General features: G+C 47.3%; 1 protein-coding gene across 4 annotated transcripts in view; it reads left to right on the top strand.

Moving 5' to 3' along the window:
• Positions 1–21,974, top strand: part of LOC144948510 (mitochondrial adenyl nucleotide antiporter SLC25A25-like) — a 51,660-nt gene that overhangs the window by 10,512 nt on the left and 19,174 nt on the right. For all 4 annotated transcript variants that reach the window (XM_078878067.1, XM_078878064.1, XM_078878066.1 and 1 more), the window contains exons 2-6: positions 5,732–5,858; positions 8,821–8,908; positions 10,467–10,578; positions 13,605–13,763; positions 19,527–19,679. In XM_078878067.1, the coding sequence (XP_078734193.1) occupies positions 5,732–5,858; positions 8,821–8,908; positions 10,467–10,578; positions 13,605–13,763; positions 19,527–19,679 (639 nt within the window). The remainder of the gene's footprint in view (positions 1–5,731; positions 5,859–8,820; positions 8,909–10,466; positions 10,579–13,604; positions 13,764–19,526; positions 19,680–21,974) is intronic.

Genomic DNA, 21,974 nt, shown 5'->3' with positions numbered 1-21,974 from the left:
CACAGCAGGCGTCAGCGTTGGGATCGAACTCACGACCTCCTGTATACCAGGCGAGGTAGTTGACCTCTCGCCGCCGTGACGCCCCAGTGCAAGTGGCAACACTGCAGGCCTGTATATGCACACATCAAATTACACATACTGGAGTGAAAATGTCAAACGGGGGGGGGGGGGGGGATCTCCTTGCTCACATGAGCAGTTGGGTGGCACTCATATACGTGGCCCTGAGCCAGTGGTGGAAATTCCACATTGCCATGGTGGGGTTCAATAATTGCATCTGGAATACATTTGAGACGTATTACAGTTGTGCTGCTGTTTGACTTTACAGTACTGTCCAGCGAATTGGTGGTGTTGCTGTGCAGTACAGTGACAGAGTGGCGTCACTGTAGCGTCGTGATAACCATGCTGCAGCCTGAGCCTGGCAACTTGAGCTGGGTTCACGGACGACGGATAACCTCGGCCGTAAGTGATATCCGAATCGGTTCTCAGCCCCTCGCCATCACCGACTTGAATTGCGAAGGGTTGGTCCAGCATCGCCCATGACTCTGGTGGGATGGGGAAGGCTTCATCCAGCAGTGGATTTTGAAGGGGCTGTAAACATCACAGTGAAACCCTCCAGTATATGGAGGTGGATCCAGGTTTTGTGTTTATCCACTTAGCTTGCTCCTGATATCCTGGCAGTCATCTACAGAGTAAACACGCACCACAGGATAAATTTGCTCTTCTTGTTTGTTGATAACCAAACATTAATTGTGTGCGCAATTATGATTGTTTGCATATTGCTCTTTGGGGGCACAGGTGATGGGAGAAGGAGATATTGTGATGGCAACAATGTGTTTCACTAAATTTTTCAGTTCGTTATGCTACGCTCGTTAGCGATGATGATGGTGGTGGTAAAGTGTTTTCATCCTCACTTTAAAACATCTTTTCGAGGTGATTGAACGTTAACACGTACTGCGTATTTTCGTAACTCATCGGTGTTCTCTACGTTTGTGTCGCCCTGAACGTTCATCAACGGTCCAATTATTCTGAGCGCGATGGGATAATGTTCAGCGTGACATTTTTCAAAGGTCAGCATTGGTGTTAGGCCCCAGCGTAAGTTCATGGAATGTAACGGATATTCTCCGCTTAATATTTTTTTAAAATTTCGCTGAGGTTGGCTTGCGGGCGACGTTCCTATTAATAGCGCCGCTTGCCCTGTGCTGCGTGCGGATGTGCGGCTTCTGTGGAGAGTTGCGTCGGTTAAAGCTTTTGACGACAAATCGAATGTTCTTTTCGAGCATTTCAGGAAATCCTTTGGCTTGTTCTTCGGAACTGCAGCAAACAGACATCAAGTAAACACGGCGACGTCTACGCCCGCCCAAGTTGACCTGAGGTGGATTCCCATCCGTGTGCTTACGTTCTTACGTGCGCTATGAAATCTAACCGAGTGACTGACAATTTGCTTTTCGTGGAGTGCTCTAGCCCCTTTGGTGCAGTTGATCGGCATGACCCAGAACTCCAGGACACGTTGCTTTAGTGCCGTGTGGTGCCTGGGTTTTGTTTCGCATTCGTGTTGACTGCTGTCAACATTTTCCTGCCTTGTCATGCAGCAATATGGCTCATTCTTCTGGGTTTTTTTTGTCCAGGGAAGCTGAGTCACAGGTGATTTTTTGCTTTTAGGTTGCATGTCCGTATGTTGAACTTCTTTCGCACCGTATGTAGCCAACCGTGCTCATCGGACGTGCGGGGGAAGGGCAACAAGCTCAACACAACAAAGCAGTTCTAAAGGAATTTGTTTTCAATCGAGATGATTTAAAAGTGCATAGCTCCAGTCGCTTCCTAATATCGGAAGGAAAATCGTTCCAGACGGCTGCAAAAGCGCATCTGAAAGCGCGCGATGCAGTGACCTTCTTTGTTCGATGGCTAGCCAAAAGCCTCTGCGAGGATGACCGGAGTTCGCAACTAGCTTGTGATGCTAGTTGAGAGGCAAACTAGTGGTGCAGTGATTTGCTATGAACTCAGCAATCTCAGTTTGATTCCCAGCTATGGATAATATTGGTGGTGAGTGGTTTATTGAACCGCAACCCCAAATCGTGGCAGGTCATTGAATCGCTAAGGGGGTGGGTTGACACGTGCATTATGCCTTTGCTCAAGAGACTTAGACGCAGCGTTGGTGGATCATGTAGAAATGTTGGATGTAGGATGCTATACTGCAGGAATCCGGTGAGCTCTAAAGCTCTCCATTACATGTACACATGCAGCCCTTCTCTCAGTCCGCTTGTGGATGAGTGCCGCCCCAAACTGTGCGGGTTTTTGTGGCCGTACTTCACCTTACTGATTCGTGTGGCTTGGTGATGGTCTGGTGATCATAGACATTGTAGCATTGAAGTATGTAGCTGCACTCCCCTCTACATTGGCCTGCAACAGTTCACTGCAGGATGAGGGCCTCCACACACCGTGTGGATTGTGGGGGCTATTTGACCATACTTCACCGTGCTGGTCAGTGCGGTTTGGTGAGCATAGAGGTTAGAGCATAGTTCAGTACAACAATGGATTTGTTGCTACACTGCCCCCGACTGACAACGCAGGTCCACTGCAGCTCTACGACACCTGTTATGCATGGTGGTCGCCTATCCAGGCACTGTGCGGACTCGGTAGAGCTTAGCTTCCGAGATCTGTCGAGATCGGGCGAATTTGGTTATAGGCAGTGTGAGCAAACGAAGCACTACATTGGAAACGTTCACTGATCGTTAATCTATTAATGGGTCAATTGCTCACGGCTTGCAATATTCATGAGGAGGTATTACGGAGTGCAGTTCACTCGGCCTCCTGCTGTGCACAGCGTTCGCTCTAACACACTGGCAACGCTGCAAAACTTCTGCATCAATTATTCATCAAAATATTATATCAGATCTGTGCCATTCGTACAGCACAAGGCTACCATGAAGGCACTGTGCTTCGCGAATGATTGTGTCATCTTGCAGTCATTTTAAAGCAGGTGGCAATGTTGCTATATGTTTTTTTTGCCCCAAATATGCCGGGACTCCATGCTCCAGTGAGTTTGTTTAGCCAGGTGTGTGGTTGGTGAGTCATTTCGGAAAATCTGGACCATGACACCAGCCCACACGTGGACTACTTCTTCTCTTCATTTGATATCGCAGGATCATTCATGTCCACAGTGAAGCAGACGGTACGCATTTGGGAGTTATTGATACACCCGCGGTATTAACCAGGGCGGCCGGTGGGCTCGAACCGCGAACCTTCGCGACAAACGACAAACTCTCTGCCTCTCGGCTGTGTCGCCACCAATTATTCAGGCCTGTTAATAAAATCGCAGGCCTGGATGTTTTGAATGTCATTTTCTGGGCCGGTGCAGACACCGGCGTGTATATATTTGTTCTCTATTGCAGTGATCATGTTGCAGGAGAAGCAATGCGTTTGCACTAAGTTATTATAAATAGCAGCTCGGCGTGCGCTAATGTGAGTTTAAAACTCTCCGCGTGCTGCAACGTAGTCGTGAGTTACTCTGCAGCAGGGACGTGTCTGTATGGCGGCCAGCATTTGTAACACATGACACGTGTCGTATTTAAAGAGGTGTCTAAATGTGTGCTTAACGTGGGCTGAGTGTTTGTGTACGTCGAACGCGTGCGCCTTGTCAGCCCTTCGGCCGGGTGGTCGGTCGGGAGTTGGCTACTTGCTTGCTGGCTTGCGTGCGTTTTCACCCAAACTGCATTGTTCCCCTAAAAAAGAATGGCCTTCACGGATGAAATAAATAAATAAATAAATGCTTAAATGTCAAAACATTATCTTTAACGCCCACCCTGCAGGAAAGCACAAACCGTCTTGGCGAGCTTATACACCAGTGGTTTAAAAAAAAGTATTTATTATATCTCAATGAGACCCCTGGACAGAGCGCAAACCACGACGCAGGGAGGGGGTACAGAAACGTAGGTCGCGGACTTCTGTGCTCCTGGGTTTCGAGCGTGTTATGAAACTGTTTTTGGCTTAAGGAGAGAAGCACAGGTAATTCATTGCTCCCTGGTCCACATTCGGTCTGCACAAAGAGCGACATTCCTGTTCACGTCCTTGACTTTCTTTGCGATTTTATGATCTTTGGATGACCGGCTGTGAGGATGTGTTAATCACTACTGTGTTTATGTGTGTGTGTTCTTGCCATTGGAGAGACACATGCGGCCGGGTGTGGTGTTGGCCAGCCATCCTCCTCGTGTGCTGTGCCGGCCTTCATAGGTGCTCCTTAACAGCACTTGCTACAACAGTCTGTTACAGGCTATACGGGGGATCTTTGTCTTTATTCTTGCCTATGACCGGTGACCCAAAATGTTCCAAATCTCAGCAAATCTCAGAATCTTAATAAGCCTGGACAGTGCTTTGATTGGTGACCACCAGGCAGACATTGGAGTGGGATGGGTGGCTGTGGAGCTGTGTTACATGCTGGTTAGCAGACAGGAGTGCACGAAAATCCATTGTTGTACTGTACTCTTAGGCTCCCACGTGGATACTCACTGACTTTACAAGACAAAGATCCCCCGTATAGACTGTTGGGGCAAGTGCTGTTAGTGAGCACGTATGAGGGCCAGAACGGCACACGAGGGGTTGGGTGGCCAGTACCACGCCCGGCTGCCTTTGTCTCCCCGAGTGGCGATATTTACACACCGCACCAGGTACTCATTTAAGGCTGAGTTGAACTAGGAGAGGCCCAGGACCAGTTCAGATCATTGTCACTGGTGTTGGCCGTGAGCGCAGTGCACTAACCGCTACACTGCCGCTACATTGCCTTTACCAACCCCTACTGACCAGCATGGTGAAGTATGGTTAAATAACGTCATGACCTGCACAGCGTGCGAAGGACTTCATCCAGCAGTGCCTTAATAAAAAAGCTGTACATATATACTTTTTAATCATAAACTGCTTTATGTAATGGCGGTTATTGGAATTGTGGTGTGTGCATAATATAGGTAATAAATTCTGACCTTGAATGCACTCTATCGCATTGGATCTCACAAGCTAAACGGTGTCGAGACTGGGGAACTGTTTGGTAATACCAGGTGCTGGAGGTTTGCGCTGCGAGGCAGCCGAGAGAGGGCGGTACAGCAATTGTTTCTGTAATCCATGTGGAGCTTTGAGTGTCATACCCCCTTCGTACGTGAGGCGCATCTTCCCTGTACTCCGGCTTGCACCCACAAGCCAAACTTTCACGAATGGATTTGGCCATTCATCCCAATGCTTGAGACTTGTTGAGGCCTTCCCGGGGAAGCAGATGGTGACCGGTTAACTGATCGCTCAATCTTAAGGTTGTGAGTTCAACACCAATTCGGGGATCGACTCATCCACAGTCCCTTTGGGTTCAGTGAAATAATTGCCAGCAGTGGTTGTGCTGTGGATGATGTGTTTCCTCTCGTTCACCAGTGTCCTCTTATCAGCCATCATCTCTTCTAGCGATGTGTTCTAGCCAAGCCCACTTAACTTTCCTTGACACTCGGTGTGATGTCTCTGACTTCCGTTTGTTCTCTGATCCACGTTCTCCTCTCGCTGTTTCTCATTTGTAATTCCAAGCACACACACGCACACACCTCACCACGCTTCCGTTTTTGTTTTCTCTGTCCACCTTTGCACGCGATGCCTGACGCAGCGTTGCCGTCAGTGCCTTTTAAATAGTTCCGTGAACAGAAACGCACATCGCAAAGCTTTGTGGAAAATCATGCATGTGCGTGATCGTTCTTCCCCATTTCAGGAGATACTGCGCGTTGGAGACACGAACCGAGATGGGCAGCTCGACTTTGAGGAGTTTGTGCGGTACGTGAAGCAGCACGAGAAGAAGCTGTGGCTCACGTTCAAGAGCCTGGACCGGAATAACGATGGTACGTGGCGGTTCGTGCCGTGTCTCCACGTTCACAGTAGGGCGCCGTGGTGGCGAGATGTTAACTACATCGCCTGGTAGGCAGGAGGTCGTGAGATTGATCCCGACCCTGACGCCTGTATATTTGGAGATTGCGTGTTCTCCCCGTGATCGCGTGAATTTTTCTCCGGGTCCTTTGGTTTTCCCTTCACATTTAGAATCAACGTGCGTTTAGAGTATTTGGCTACGATACATTTCCACGTAAAGCCACTTTGTAGAACTATCGTTTGTGATAACCAGATCGCTTCTGAAAAAAGAGCTGTACAGCTCAGTGGGCATTACCTGATCAAATAAAAAAAAGTTTAGAGTAATAGTCACACGAGCGTTGAGTGGCGCTTGTTCCTGCTTGTGCTCGTATGAGGTAGGAGATGCTCCAATTTACTTTCCATGGTGCCTGTGATCACTGTTGAATCAACGTTGACGTATCTGTCCATATTACATGTCTTTCCATCTGTAACGTGGGGTCACGATAACAGTTACAGGTGATCCAAAGTAAAATCAATGTTCGTATAAAGTTGTGTTGCTATGAAGGCCTCCTATAGGAAACGGGCCAAATTGCTCAAAAAGCCTTGCCTAAAACGTAGCCATCAAAAGCAGTGTTCAATGGATTATTCTTGCTGGTCTTGAGTCGTTGGCGGAGATCCAACATTCCTATGACAAGCCTTATAACCGAATCGCTCAGAATGTGTCCGAGCTCATCAGATCCCGGACGCTAAGCAGGGTTGAGTCTGGATAGTGCTTGTGTGGGCTCACCACTCTGCATGTCACAGTTGTTATAGGCTGCTGTTGGGCTACGTAGTGGGCAGCAATGAGGCAGTGGAGAAAAACACATTGTGGTCCTGTGCTGTGCTGCCACGTCTGTGCTTCCTCACCGTCGCCAACCCTCACTGACTTAATGTGGTGAAGTATGGTCAAACAGCCCCCCATGATCCACGTGGTGTATTTCTCTATGCAGGTGAAGCGATGATTCGTGATATATTGAACTCTTTATCAGGTGACAATGTCCACGTATTCTGATCCGTATTTCAGAGCAGGTAACGTGCTCCGGTTAAAAAGTTTCTTCTTTAGACGCAGTGGTGTGTCGCGTATCATGAGTAAGTTTTGGTTCACCGCGGAGACGGAGTGATGAAATCAGCTGGTGCGCCGTGAGAGCTGTTGACGGCTTGGGGGGAGGCCTTCATCCGGCAGTGGGTACATCGCGGGAGATGACGAAGCTCGTACACGAATACACGCGCGAGGCGAAACCCAACGCAAATGAGACCTGAGTAACGCAATGGTTTACAATGCCAGTATCAATAATGTAATAACGTGCAATTCTATGCCAGTTGTTACTTCTTCCATTCCGGTCTCTCAAACACTCCGCCACACGTAATGATCGTAAACTAACCTGCTAGTTATTCAGCATTTACACACAGGCTTGGTTACGCACACACGAAAGGCCCTCTGTCATTCCACTGTTGTATGAGGTCCTTCTCACACCGCATGGATTTTGTTTTTATTTTGTAAAGGCAGGGGGAGGGGGGTATAGCAGTAAAGTATAATGATTTCACTGCACACGCTTGGCACATAGACTAAAATCTCTGCCTTGTTAAGCAGTACCCGCTGAATTCCTCCGTTTAACCAAACATAGACTGGTAGCGTATAAATCGTCTGTTTAACAGCCAAACAATGAGGGTGGGATGGTCTTTCTGATAAGCGGTGGATGGGTAGTGCACGCCTGTTCCAGGCCGACCAGCAGTGAACAAAGGTCAGAGGCTGTGACAGGGGCCACAGTGTCGGCTTTGAAAGCAGACCCACTGCGATAATGAAATATTCACCGTTGGTTACAGATTGTTTTCAGTTGCTTAAGGCGCACTCTAGGACACTGTATAGAGCTGAGAGCCAAATAGCTGATGTAAAACTGTCTACTTATTTTATCATCATTATCATCATCAGCCGTGGTCTATCCACTGCTGGGTGGAAGCCTCCCTGCACTGTTACCGTACCTCACGGGCCTGCGATAACGCGATTCCGTCTCTCTGGTACACGCGAACCGATCTCATCGCTCCGTATACAATCCACCTTTAATGGTCGCAACTAGGTACACGTTCTGATGTGTTCTCTGTCCATCAATGATCATCCTTTGTGAAGTGAACGAGTTGGACCTGACTTCGGGTTCATTCTTTTATCTTGAACCCGGCTCCTTACAGCCTTCTTTGTTAAGGTGTTCAATCACTCCCTGTGGTGACGATATAATCTGCAAATCTAACGCGACTCGAATCAGAAGAGGAGCAAGACAAGGAGACGCGCTCTCTCCGTCAAAGATATTTGGAGCGACGTTCAAAAGTGTTTTCTGTTCCACCTGATGAGGATTGCTTGTGTTGCGATCGAAACGTCGTGATTTGTTTTATTTTATTTTATTTCTACCTACGTGACTTTACCGAAAGAACCAAAGAGTATGTTTTATGAAAATTAGATCTGACAAATAAAAGTGTGAACATAAATTACGAACACACTGGTTCTCATCCGAAAGTAAATAAATGTAACTTCTGTATGCGTATAACGCATGTGACCAAATCACACAGAAAGCCTTCCCATTTCATCGGCTCTCTGAAGTTAAGCAGATTTGAGCCTGGGTAAGTGTTTTGATGGCTGACCGCATGCACAACACAGGTACTATAGGCTGTGTGGCTATGTTTGTGGGCAGCAGAGGGTAGCAGAGCAAAATCCATTATACTCTACTTGTAAGTTTCCACATCTATGGTCCCCACCTTCACCAACTCGCACTGACCAGCGCGGTAACGTACGGTGAAGTAGCGCCCTTGACCTGCAACGGCGTGGGGATGCTCTCATCCAGCAGTAGGTTGACTCAAGGGCTGCGCGTGCGTGCGTGTGTGTGTGTGTGTAATGCAGCTGGGATTCTCACCCTCGTGATTCTTTTGCAGGTGAGATCGATGCGTCTGAAATTATGCAATCGCTGTCAGGCCTGGGTGTTACGGTCAACCTGCAGCAAGCGGAGAAGATACTGAGAAGGTGAGAGAGAGGGCATTGTCCCGAGGTGACTGGCGAGTGGTGGAGGTGCCACCGTGCCGAGATGTTAACTACCTCGCCTGGTGTACAGGAGGTCGTGGCTTCGATCCCAACCCTGACGCCTGTATATTTGGAGTTTGTGCGTCTGTCTTCCGGTGGTCGTGTGGATTTTTCTCCAGGCCCTCCGGTTTTTCCTTGCACTTTTAGAAACATGTGTTTTAGAGGATTTAGCTGATAGAATTTCCATGCGATAAGCCACTTCTTGAGCTATCATTTGTGGCCAGGTCGCTTCTGCAAAAGAGCTGTATAGCTCAGTTGGCCTTAACCAGTAAAATAAAAATTAGTTTAGTTTAGTTATCGCGTTCCGCTGTGAACTTAGTTGCCTGAGTTCATTTGCCAGCACATGGCTAACATCAGTGGTGAGTGATATCTTAAACAGTTCTAGGTGCTCCTTCAACCTGCCAGAGAAAAAGAAGCATGGATAATGCAGTGCCCCTGGGGCCTGGCCAGCGTAGTGAGAACAATCGCATCACTCTAGTTTTTCCGCGCAGCCTGCAGTCCCAACGTTTCCTTGATTTCCGCCGATCCCACGATCACCTTGAGAATAAGTATTTGATTCCAATAATGGAATCTCGCTTCTCCATAAGGATGGCGATAAGTGCCCACTGTCATCGTCAAATATCTGCAGTAGATTCCACGCGCATTTGTCAATAAGCATACATTGGTTGGTAGCGGCGGTGCAGTGATTCGCACTCTGCGCTGTCATCCCAGTGACCTTCGATTCGTGAGTGGCGAGTGATGTCAGAACTTGATTTTACCGCCTTCTCCACCTTCTCTCCTTCAACAACCCACACTGACCAGCGTGATGTAGTACGGTCTGACAACGCCCATAACTGACACGGTGTGTGCGGGGAACTTCATGTGGCCGTATTGTTTTTGAGGTGACTGCATTACATCTTCTTGTGTGTGGTGGTAATGTGTTCGTGTGTGCAGTTAATCCATTATGTATGTAGCTGTCGGCATGGTAGCCTGGATCAGAAGATATCGGCTGTTTACAGGCATTGGCCATGAATGACTAAGGTGACCTATGAATAAATATGAAACACCGACAAAGGGAAAGTGTATGCATCAAATGTATTTTTTAGAACATGATGATTGATAATAATAATAAAATGTTTAATAAAGGGTGTGCATTATGTTTGCGAGTTGGTGACAATCTATTGTTGCGTTTTATATTAGAAGAAAATCACTTGCAAAGTCATACACTTTTCTGTATTGATGACTTTTTATTGGAATACTGAGATTAAACAATAAATTAGTGTCAGTTTTTAACTTAAATGTGGTTGGGTGGTGGGCATTTGTGTTTATTCATTGCACTACCAACCCGGTGACCCGAGTTCTATCCCGACCACGGCTAACGCCAGTGGTGGGGGAAATCTGAACGGACTGTTACCAGGTTATGAGTAAAAATGTGCACGTGTGTGCACTGTGTGTTTTTTGTATGTATGTACGTGACTTATCCCGTCTGGTGCACGCCCGTGCGATTGCGTCTGGCTGGCAGCATGGACAAGGACGGCACCATGACGGTGGACTGGAACGAGTGGCGCGACTACCACTACCTGAACCCCGTTACGAACATGAGCGAGATCATCCTCTACTGGAGGCACACCATGGTACGCGTGTGTTCATCATGTGACTTTGCGATACTATTTTATTTTTCACAATCGAGATTTTTGGGTTAAATCGCGTGAATATCAATGTGTCGTTAAACCTGCCGCCACCCGACACGGCCAACTAGTAAGGTTTCTCACGTAAACAAAACGTGGCCAATCCGTTACTTGTTCAGTACACCGGTGTGTTGGAGAGTAAACCCACAACGTCTACAATTCGAGTACGACGTTTCACCAGTAATTAGAACGAGCATCATCAGCCAGATTTGGCCATTGTGGGTTTAATCTTTAACACACCGGTGTGCTGTACTAGTAACGAATTGGCACGTTTTGTTTATGTGACAAGCCCTTATTATTTGGCTGTGTCAGGTGGTGGCGGGTTTAACGACACATATATTTACACGATCTAACCCAAAAACCTCTATGGATAATGTTGGTTGTGAAAGCCTATATGTTAAACTGACTTTTTTAAAAAATGAAAGCTATTGTGTAAGAATCTCCACGAGCCCATGACAGCCAGTCATGCATTGCGGTTGGAGGAACTCCCGTCGCAAAGAGCCGACCCGACTTCACTAAACTATGTACCGGAGGAAGGGGGGAGTGGGACAAAGGAGAGGTGAGGGAGAGTGGAACTCATTGCCCCAGTAGGTGGGACTGTTAAAACGGCGGGGTGGTGGGACTTTTATATGGGGGGCGGGGGAGGGGGGTGACGGGGGAAGGGAAGACTTTGCGATACTTAAACATTCTTTTCCATGGGCGCATCCAAGCCAAGGCCTCAGGGTCCTCGTGGTTTCTGTCAAGCCGAACCGGAGAACAAACCGTAATGCGCCTCGCAAGACGTCTGAAACGGGCTTGGGGGGCCACGCAGGGCCAGGGGCCGGGGATGTTGTCGTTGAGTGCAACTCAAGACTGTCACCACTTTGCGTGGGACATACGCCTCGGCCTGGTGCCTCCTGAGCCACGGCAGGCTGGCTTGGCACGGCTCCGTTGCACAGTGGTAAATAGGTATTTTGTGTACTGAGCTACACTTGGAATGCTTCTCAACACTTGTATTGGAGGCTGTCTGGTGCTGCAGCCTTGGGCTGCAAGGTGGCCAACAGATGGCAGAGCATCTGTGTGGAGGTGTTATCCTCTCTTATTCATGGGTTTTCTTCGGGTGCACCATTTTTTTCCCATATGAAGCCAATCATCAATGGAGTTGGCCACATCGGTGAGGCTTACCTGGTTAAATAAAGGGCATTGTAATTATATGTGCTCGCTAACAAATATTGCCCCCACCAATGACACTGTATGAAGTTATACGGGGAGAGGGGAGGGGGGGATCTTGCAGTAGTCGTCATTGTGAACGGGTTGCAGGCAAATATAAAGTTTCCGCAGCATTTATTTACAACCTTGGCATCGAATTGCAATGTCAAAGTTACGATGCAGAGATATGCAGTGCACGGCGATGACGCACGCGATTTGGTTTAATCAGAATAATTTTTTGGCAAAGGCTCGTGGTTATATTTCCCTTAACTCTCAACTGGCTCATTCCCAACACCCCCCCCCTCCCAACCTATCCATTTACACACCGTTATGTAAGCACTCTCCCAAGGCGGCCCCACTCCTGCTGTGTGGGTCGCTCACACGGGTAAAGGAGCTTCACGTTTTATGTTTCGTGTAAGAATACAAAAATGGGGCCTCATCTTATTTTTCAGTCTTACCCAGAATAAATGCCGTTCAGATTGCTTTCCAGCAGGTCAACAATGAGAGCTGTTGCTGAGGACATTTTTGGAATTGTCTTTTTGATTTCTCTTTCAAGGCTAATTTTTACCTCTTAAATTTATCGCCGGCTCTAAAGGCAAATTGGTCGACCATCTTTCACGGCGCTTATCCAGGCGCGCGCGAGCGTTCCTTTTCCCGTGAGAATATCGCCTGGGGGAGTTGGAAACGCCATACAGTTTCAGCAGTGGATTGTTCCTCTTTGCCGAGACCAAGCCCACCTCGAGTGATCATAATAGGTTGCGGAATCATTCACACGCATTCTTAAATCCGCCTGTCTGTCCACCTTGCAGTATAAATGTGTGCACTACATTTCAGTTGGTCAGCGGGTCACGTGTGGTGGATTAAAGTGTGGGTACTCTCCCCCCCCCCTTACAAAATGTCTGGCCAGCATGGAAGAGTAGGCCAAATACCCTCCAGAGGTCCCTCTAGGCGAGGCCCTTCTGCCAACAAAGTGGCATGAGCAAGTATTGGCAGAACTTGTACACTGAACTATAACAAGCGTGCGCACCTTTGAAGGGACCTTCCTGGTATTGTTTCGATGCAATTAGACGCCCCCCCCCCTGAGGGTTATTAGAAAGCGTAATATGCCAATCGTGACCCAGAGTGTCTAGACTGTAGAGGAATAAAAATATACGCTTGGATATTCGCCCACATTCACGCAAGTATCTCGGGTGTCGTCCGTGAAGTGAAGCCCTGTAGGATGTATTAAATGTGATCTTGATGCGTGTTGGCGGCAAAATTGGCTTTCAATAACCGTTATAATGTTAATACTGCAAGTGTGCTTTATATAATTATGTTCACCCATGCAAAGCCTCATTGAAGGTTAAGACTCTTTCAGGAGGTACCCCGCTTTGAATTTAGTTTGATTCTTAGAATGAAAAACCCCTGAAATTTAAACTTTAGCTAAAACTCTAATGGGGAGGATGTCACCTCTGTTGGCGACATTGAACTGGTGATGTCACTGCCAGCTTCGTATGGCAGGGCAGAGAACGTTGAGTCGACTTCCCATAAAATGGTACGTATTTTAGAACCCCAGATGTATGATGGGCTGAGTCGACCCTCCGACCTAGATTTGAACTCCCGACTTTGGGAGATTGTGCATCCGGTCACTTAGTCACCGACCTCCCGGCACGTGGAGCGAAACGTTGGACATCATGCCGAACAGCACGCAGTAAAACCCAAAAAGTCAAAACGCAACCGGAGAGAAATTACATCATCATAATCATTGTAACGACAACTATTGCTTACACTTACTGTTCCAATAGATCTTGGACGTGGGCGACAGCATGGCCGTGCCGGATGAGTTCACGGAGGAGGAGCGTCGCAGCGGCACGTGGTGGCGGCAGCTGGTGGCCGGCGGTGGCGCCGGCGTGGTCTCGCGCACCTGCACCGCGCCGCTTGACCGTCTCAAGGTCATCATGCAGGTGACCTCCTCCAGCTGCGCTGTCCAATTAACTTGACTCGGTCAACGTTGGTCCGTTTCGAACCAGTTGGCAAGATGTTCGATTCATTGCTGTTTACACGTTGTCCTTACTGCCACCGGCTGTCATCACAAACGTGCCATGTGATCCATTGTTCTCTATCAGGGTACTTATTTTTTTTTCCAGTGGGCCATGTAACAATGCGTGCGCTGGCAGACTAAGTGATGTCCGTATATCATTTGTACCGATGTTGTGACATCACGTGGCTTCATGACAGTGGTGGTGAGTGTCGCTGCGTACGAACCCGGTGTCCTGATGTTCGATTGCCGGCCGCGGCTGACATCAGTGGAGAGTGGATATCTGTACCGGTTCTCGGTACCCCTTTCACCAGTGCGCATTTCATAAAACGACCTCCATGACAATGTGTGCGAAGGCCTACATGCAGCAGCGTATTGCGCGTGTACAAGCAGGCACTGTCTCCAATTATGTGCTTACCCTGCAGCACCCGTTGCTCCCTGTTTGTCTTTGTTTACTTCTGCCGATCTGCCCTCCAATAACTCGCCCTCTCACATTCGGAAGGCTCTCTATCTTTATCTGCATTCGAGTCCTTGCTCAGCCACCGAGGTGTAAAGTTGCACCCCGTTTCCATATGTAACAGCAATCCAGGCCAGATTTTTTCTAAAGTGACATTTCCCACGTTAGCTGTAGCACGACACAGTTAATTGAATCATTGATCAGGTTTCCCTTCCGGTTAATCCACTGGCTGTGGCTGGTAAGCAGCCTTTGGCAAGTCCAGCCTTGGCTCAAACTGATTCTGGCTCACCAGGGATTTTGTTTGTCCTGGCGGTGAGCTTGCCACTTGTAGTGGTGATCGCACTCTAAATTCCATCACCTCTGCTTGCCTATAATTTAATAAAAGAGGGCTGCAAAGTTTGGCTCAAGATGGACATTGATCGAAACAAAAGTCACCATATCTCACGGGTTGGATGGACAACTGGGAATAGCGGTGAGAAGGACACAAACTCGAAAACACAACAGTTGTTGCAGGTGGACCGAGATGAAAATGAAGAAAGAAAGAGGTGCACGAGCACATGCAGGAGGGCTTTGAAAGTCTTGGCTAGACAGAGAGATGGATGACCGCTTTCAGGGAGGCCTTATCCAGCATTTGATTGAACATGGCCTGATTGTGACATTGACGACGCTTGCCAAGGACATGTTGGCACAAGGATAAACACCAACCCGCCACGCTTCTTTTGTTTGCCACACTGTATTTCCCTAGTTGTGTAGTTAATTAATCCATTAATTTGCAAACACGACCGCGGCTAATTACCTCTAATGGATACATTTTGTAATCGTTGGGGCCGTGTGCTAGCCTCTAATTGACAACAGCATTAGGTTAGCTCCTTGTTCCCCAGTTGCTTTCAACACGTGTTAATTAATTTTGTAATTAAGACCATTACATCTTAATTAACTACCTCGCCTGGTATACAGGTGGACGTGGGTTCAATCCAAACCCTGATGCCTGTGTATGTGGAGTTTGCATGTTCTCCCCGTGGTCATGTGGTTTTTTCTCCGGGTTTTCAGTTTTTTTCCTCCACATTTGGAAACGTATTTAGAGTATTTGGCTGCTATAAATGTCTACATGATGATAAGCTACTTTGTTGAGCCATCGTTTGTGGTCAGGTCGCTTCTGAAAAAGAGCTATATAGCTCAGTGAGCTTAACTTGGTAAATAAAATCATTTATATCATGGGACCTCCTTTGCCAGTACCAAAATATGAGTATAGGTTTTCCCCTTTTTTCTCGCAACAAAACAGGTGTTAAGATGTTAAAACACCAAACTGAAACCTTTCACGAGGAATCATGTCTGCATTAACCACAATGCTTGTGGTCAGAATGCAAACACAACACATACTCTGATAATATATGCATTGTCTTTGAAACTGATTGGTCCACACCAGAGACAGCTTTCTTTTGAGCCTCGTCTCAAAACGGTGTTAGACCAGAGGACGCCAAAAGAGACGAGGCTCAAAAGAAAGCTGTCTCTGGTGTGGACCAATCAGTTTCAAAGACAATGCATATATTATCAGAGTATGTTTTTTTAAATTTGTTTTGAAGCTTTCGTGACTGCAGGAATTACTCTTTGGTTTTTTCGGTAAAGTCACGTAGAAAATAAATTAAGTAAATAGAAAATAAATAAAGCAAATTATTTAATGAATTCTGTAAATAAAATTATTTAACTTATTTTCTAAATTAAATACATTATTTCATTCATTTTCTTTCTATGTGACTTTACCGAAAGAATAAAATAGTACTTTTTTTGTTTGCATTCTGACCACAAGTATTGTGGTTAATGCAGACATGATTCCTTGTAAAAGGTTTCAGTTTGGTGTTTTAACATCTTAACACCTGTTTTGTTGCCAGAAAAAAGCGGAAAACCTATTCTCATAAAATAATTAAGTTTATTGTTTTCAAATGGAAACTGATAGCCTATGGAGGTGACGTGCAGGCACAGAATACAATCACATGAAAAGCAAGACATTTTAATTTGACCCTGATGCTTGCCATTTGTTAATTAATCGACAATTAATACAAATAAAGGACTTATAATTGTGCTGGGCCATTGGGTTAATTGACCATACTTGACCAGACTGGTAAGTGGCCAGGAATATAACTTGGGCAGCGGTGTTTCGTAGTGCAGCACGCTAACCACGTTGCCAAGACTCCACCCATTCAGTTATTACATTATATAAATAAAGTGGCACTCTGGGTAAATGACTTGACTCACAGTTGGAAACTTGCAAAATACAAATCCCAGTTTAGCGATTGACTCGGCCTATCATCTCTTTTGGGTGGGTAAAATGAGTACTGCTTTGTCCACCATCTACAGTTGTCTTTTTAAAGACCTCGGTCACGGGAAAGTGGAATTTCCACCACTGGCTCAGTGCTCTAATCAGTGTTGAGGGCCACCTCCCTTTCACTTGAGCAGAATTAGTTTGTTGTCCTTCCCCCACACCTCCAATTAGCGCGGTTGGCTATGTACGGTGCGAAAAGAAGGTGAACATACATGCATACAGAACACGGCCAAAGGAAGCGGATTTTCACATAATTTCTTGGAGAGACTTTCAAGATAACCTATGTATCCACACTCAATGGGAGTTGTACTGCCTCACACACCCCAAATTGAGATAAATGTACATAGCTTGATGGTTAAACCGATATATTCATTGTCAGAGCTGACAATCCAAATGTAAAGTGTTTTTGTGCAGTCATTGGTTAAAGGGCTGAGGACATCCACACTTGAGAACCCGGTTTTTATCACTGGTAGCCAAAGCACAGTTTTCTGGCTCAGCGCCCTGACCTCTGACCCACCCGTCAACCACAGTATATCGCGCACTAACTCAGTTTGTGTCCACCGCTGACATCTGTCAGCTCAGTTTCACGTATGGGCCAAGTAACTACTCCAATATGAACGATTTGGAACTGGTGCAGGGTATGTTTTATTGTATTATCGATCTTTTTTTCTGGGAACGCGCAGATTAACCGAGCGTGTTAGACGGCACGCACGCACATGCGCGCGCGCGTGTGTGTACTTTGGCAGCGAAAGTTCTGTTGATGGTTACATATTAAAACGTGCTCATTTCTCATCAAATAGCTGAGCGTTGAAGGACAGGCCACGTTATCTCGGTTGTTCCCATGGAAGCCTCCGCAGCCTGAGCGATGGTAATTACCGTCACGCCGGCACGTCAGCCCCCCCTCCCTCTGTGGGAGTGTGATGTGACTCTCAGCTTGCAGCTTAGCTGACTCGAGCCAGGAGGCTTAACTCTTAATTAACTCTGCTCTTGCGCGCACAGCCTCATATATGGGCCCCGCTCACTTCAAGCGTAATCTCGTTCTGCAGCCTGAATGAATAAAGTACAGTCAAACTCCCGATTGTACAGGTTAGGGGAGAGAGCGAAGAGGGCGGCCCAGGTTAAATAGAAACACGGGCAATGGAAGACACGTGAATTAGGCTTTGTAAATGTATTCTGTGTATACCGCCGCGTAGGTTATTGGGAGTCGCGCTCTAGAGTTATCCGTGATGCGTTGTTTGGGCCGCACCGAATGTTATTTAGCATGACGTATGACGTTTCTCTCGACACCGTGACAGTTTCTATCAGCAACTGAGTTTTGAGTTGGTACCGCAGCAGGGCTGTGTTTCAGTGCTTTAGCGACGCAGAGCCGGGGTGAAGGCGTGGAATGCGTCGCCTGTTGTCGTTGCTTCTTTCTTAAAATGGTGAGCAAATTCACCCGACCCTAGAACACATTGTCCTGCGGAGGGAGCTGGTAGGAACGTTGGGTTGCTCGGTCAATGGCCAGGGTCAACGGCGGCGTGGTGTATTCCGCAATTATGCCCGACTGTGAGGGCGGGCACAAGCCGGCGTGAGTAGGTTAAACGTTGGGTTTTATAAGGGCACCACAGGGTGACCAGCCCCTCTCCACCCAGCCCCACCCCTCCCACCCCCACCCAGCCCCTCCCCACCCTCCCCTCCCCACCCAGCCCCACCCTCCCCACCCAGCCCCTCCCCAGCCTCCTCTCCCCACCCAGCCTCTCCCTCCCCACCAAGCCCCTCCCTGCACGACGGACGGACACAGTAATCCTCTGTGGGCTGGTGTAACCAGGAGGTTCCTACCAGTATTAGTAAGGAGCAACACATAGTTAAAGTAGCACACGTGCAAACATGTATTATTTTTTTGTAAGCACGATTAATCCACAACCAATATAATGCAATGGATAATCGAGAGTTAACTGTAAATGATGATTGTTATTTTAAGAGCGAAATTCATTATCATTGTCATCATCATCTTTGCGTAACTATCAGGATTTCTTATCCTGGTCATAATTGTTACAGTTGTTATCATCATTATCACAAATGTCAATAACGCTCGGTGATTTGGTTGTTGCTGAGTTGTGAATTTACTGCATTGACACACGTTGACCGATCACTGAGATGAACAATTTGGGAATGGCGCTCCATCTAACTCGAGCACGCGGTCTCAGCAATGCGACCTTAGTGCTCTGACTTCTGAGCCTCCGGACCACCCCCGTATGTGTACATCTGCATGTGCCCCTGCGTGTCCGCGTGTGTGGGGAGCTTTTGTGTAGCAGTCGGCGCACTGCCGATTACGAACCCAGGGACCTTAGTTCAATTGGTGGCCACGGCGAAACGTCAGTGGCGAGTGATACATGAACCGGTCCTTCGCCTCCTCCCCCTTGGTCAACTCGGCCTAACAGTAAGCCTTTCCCATTCCGAGACATCTGCAAGTTGCAGGGTGGATGTCCCGTTCACCGCTGAATCTCGGAACGCGCAAGCGGCTCAGCATTAGTAATATTTAAAGAGGCGTAGTAGCGCCATTGTTTTTAAAGATATTGTACCCACCGCAGAGAACCGTAGCGACAAGACCGTACTCTATTATAGCTGGCGCCAAACTGTGCCGCACTCACGCATGGCCTTGTGGGAGCCTCGGTACGTCTTCTGCTGATTCCAAAAAACCGATGACGTACGTCATCGAAATGGAAAAGGGTTAATGCTTGGCTCAGTGTCTAAAATTCGGCACAGAAGAGACGGCCGGGCGTGGTGCTGGACTCCCCACCCCCTTCGTCCTTCGTCGTGACGTTCTTCACCGGCGGTCGTTAACAGCACTTTCCTGAATGGCCTGCGAAAGGCTTCACGGGGGGTTGGATCCTTTGTTTTTGCCTCTGCGTCTGCGCGTGTCCAACGTGCAGGTGAAGGCTTCCCGCCACAACACCATCGGCGTGGTGGGCGGCCTCGCGCACATGATCAGGGAGGGCGGCGTCCGCTCGCTGTGGCGCGGAAACGGTGTCAACGTGATCAAGATCGCCCCGGAGACGGCCATCAAGTTCATGGCGTACGAGCAGGTGCGCTCCGAGCCCCTCATCGGCGCTATATGGAACACGCAAACGGCTCGTTATTAATTTTGTTTCAAGAGGCATAGCGCCATTGATGTTGTAGACATTGTACTCGCTGCAGAGAACTGTAGCGACACGACCGCCGCCTTGTGAGAACCTCCGATTCGCACCGTGCGTAGCCAACCGTGCAAATCGGTGGTGCGGGTTATGGACAACAAACTATAGGTGTGAGTCTATGGGTCTCTGTGTGAGTCTATGGATCTCTGTGTGAGTCTATGGGTCTCTGCGTGAGTCTTTCGGTCTCTTTGTGAGTGTATATGGGTCTCTTTGTGAGTCTATGGGTCTCTGTGTGAGTCTATGTGTCTCTGTGTGAGTCTATGGGTCTCTTTGTGAGTCTATGTGTCTCTGTGTGAGTCTATGGATCTCTGTGTGAGTCTATGGGTCTCTGTGTGAGTCTATGGGTCTCTGTGTGAGTCTATGGGTCGCTGTGTGTCTATGGGTCTTTGTTTAAGTCTATGGGTCTCTGTGTGAGTCTATGGGTCTCTGTGAGTCTATGGGTCTCTGTGTGAGTCTATGGGTCTCTGTGTGAGTCTATGGGTCTCTTTGTGAGTCTATGGGTCTCTGTGTGAGTCTATGTGTCTCTGTGTGAGTCTATGGGTCTCTGTGTGAGTCTATGGGTCTCTGTGTGAGTCTATGGGTCTCTGTGTGAGTCTATGGGTCTCTGTGTGATTATATGGGTCTCTTTGTGAGTCTATGGGTCTCTGTGTGAGTCTATGGGTCTCTGTGTGAGTCTATGGGTCTCTTTGCGAGTCTATGTGTCTCATTGCGAGTCTATGGGTCTCTGTGTGAGTCTATGGGTCTCTGTGTGAGTCTATGGGTCTATTTGTGAGTCTATGGGTCTCTGTGTGAGTCTATGGGTCTCTGTGTGAGTCTATGGGTCTATTTGCGAGTCTATGGGTCTCTTTGTGAGTCTATGGGTTTCTGTGTGAGTCTATGGGTCTCTGTGTGGGTCTATGGGTCTCTGTGTGAGTCTATGGGTCTCTGTGTGAGTGTATGGGTCTCTGTGTGAGTCTATGGGTCTCTGTGTGAGTCTATGTTTGTATGGTGCAGGGGGAGAACAACAAACGATACCCAAAAAAAAGCAATTCTAAAGAAACGAGTTTTCAATCGAGATTTCAAAGTGCATAGCTCCGTTGGCTTCCTAATAGCGTTGCCGAGATATCGATGGCTGTTGAGGAATGATTGATCACGAGTTTTGCCTGCGCCGGAAAAACGCCCTGCCGAATCCCAAGACTCGTTTTCTGCGGGCGGCCACACCTTCAGAATAAGATAACGGCATCAGAAGTCCAGACGTAGCTAGAGTTGCTATTCGCACAGCTCTAAAATAAGACACACATGCCTCCACCGGTGGAGAGAGGAGAAGGGCAACTTCTGATGCAAGTGCACGACTTAGGATAGAAGCACAACTTGCCTTGCTCCCAAGGGGTGTGCTTTGTATTCAGCTTCTTGTGTAGTTGATTGAGTTTGTGTAATGCAGTTGATCATCAATTATCCGGCTCGCGATTATCCGGCTTCCAACATTATCCGGCTTCCAACATTATCTGGCAGTGCCGGCTTGAAACTGGAGACCCCACTCCAAAGGCTGTAGCCAGTCTGCTATCAGCAGCATGTGTGTAAATTTATTTATTTATTTAAAAATACTTTTTTAAAAACACGCTTTAATTAAATGTACCGTACTAGTCATGGCAGAACTCCACGACTCCAGGAAGTGGCCCCGAGGCTTGCCATAACGTAAGGGACAGTAGTGATTTTCAGCCAACGTTAGTTGAGCGTGGACAATTAGACCCAAGCCGAAACATAACATATAAAAAATAATGTTTTAAAATATGTTTTTAAATTTGTTATGATATAATATAGTATTGTCATCAGTATGACATGAGTATACCAAGTTTGCAGTCGATACCATATTGGGAAGTGGGTAAAAATTTAGTTACAAGATTTGAGGATACAACGACAACAACGACGACAACAACAACAGGTAAAGTGAGTTAAATAAACGCGTGTAAAAAATAGCCATGAATGATTTCAGTGTCAAATATTATACACAGTACATTATAGGCTACATACAACGTAAACAATGAAAATACTGCACGTATATACATTACCCCATGCAGTCTTCGAGATTGGAGTGAAAAGTACGGTGCAGTAAATACAGCCACTTTTTCAAGTAGGATATTTGTTGTCTTTGAATGTTTATTTATGCCAATTTAACATAGTAAACAATATAATAACACCAAGAGACAT

The sequence above is a fragment of the Lampetra fluviatilis genome, chromosome 49 (assembly GCF_964198595.1).
Source record: "Lampetra fluviatilis chromosome 49, kcLamFluv1.1, whole genome shotgun sequence".
Lineage (NCBI taxonomy): Eukaryota > Metazoa > Chordata > Hyperoartia > Petromyzontiformes > Petromyzontidae > Lampetra > Lampetra fluviatilis.
This window is presented reverse-complemented; position numbering and strand designations above follow the sequence as displayed.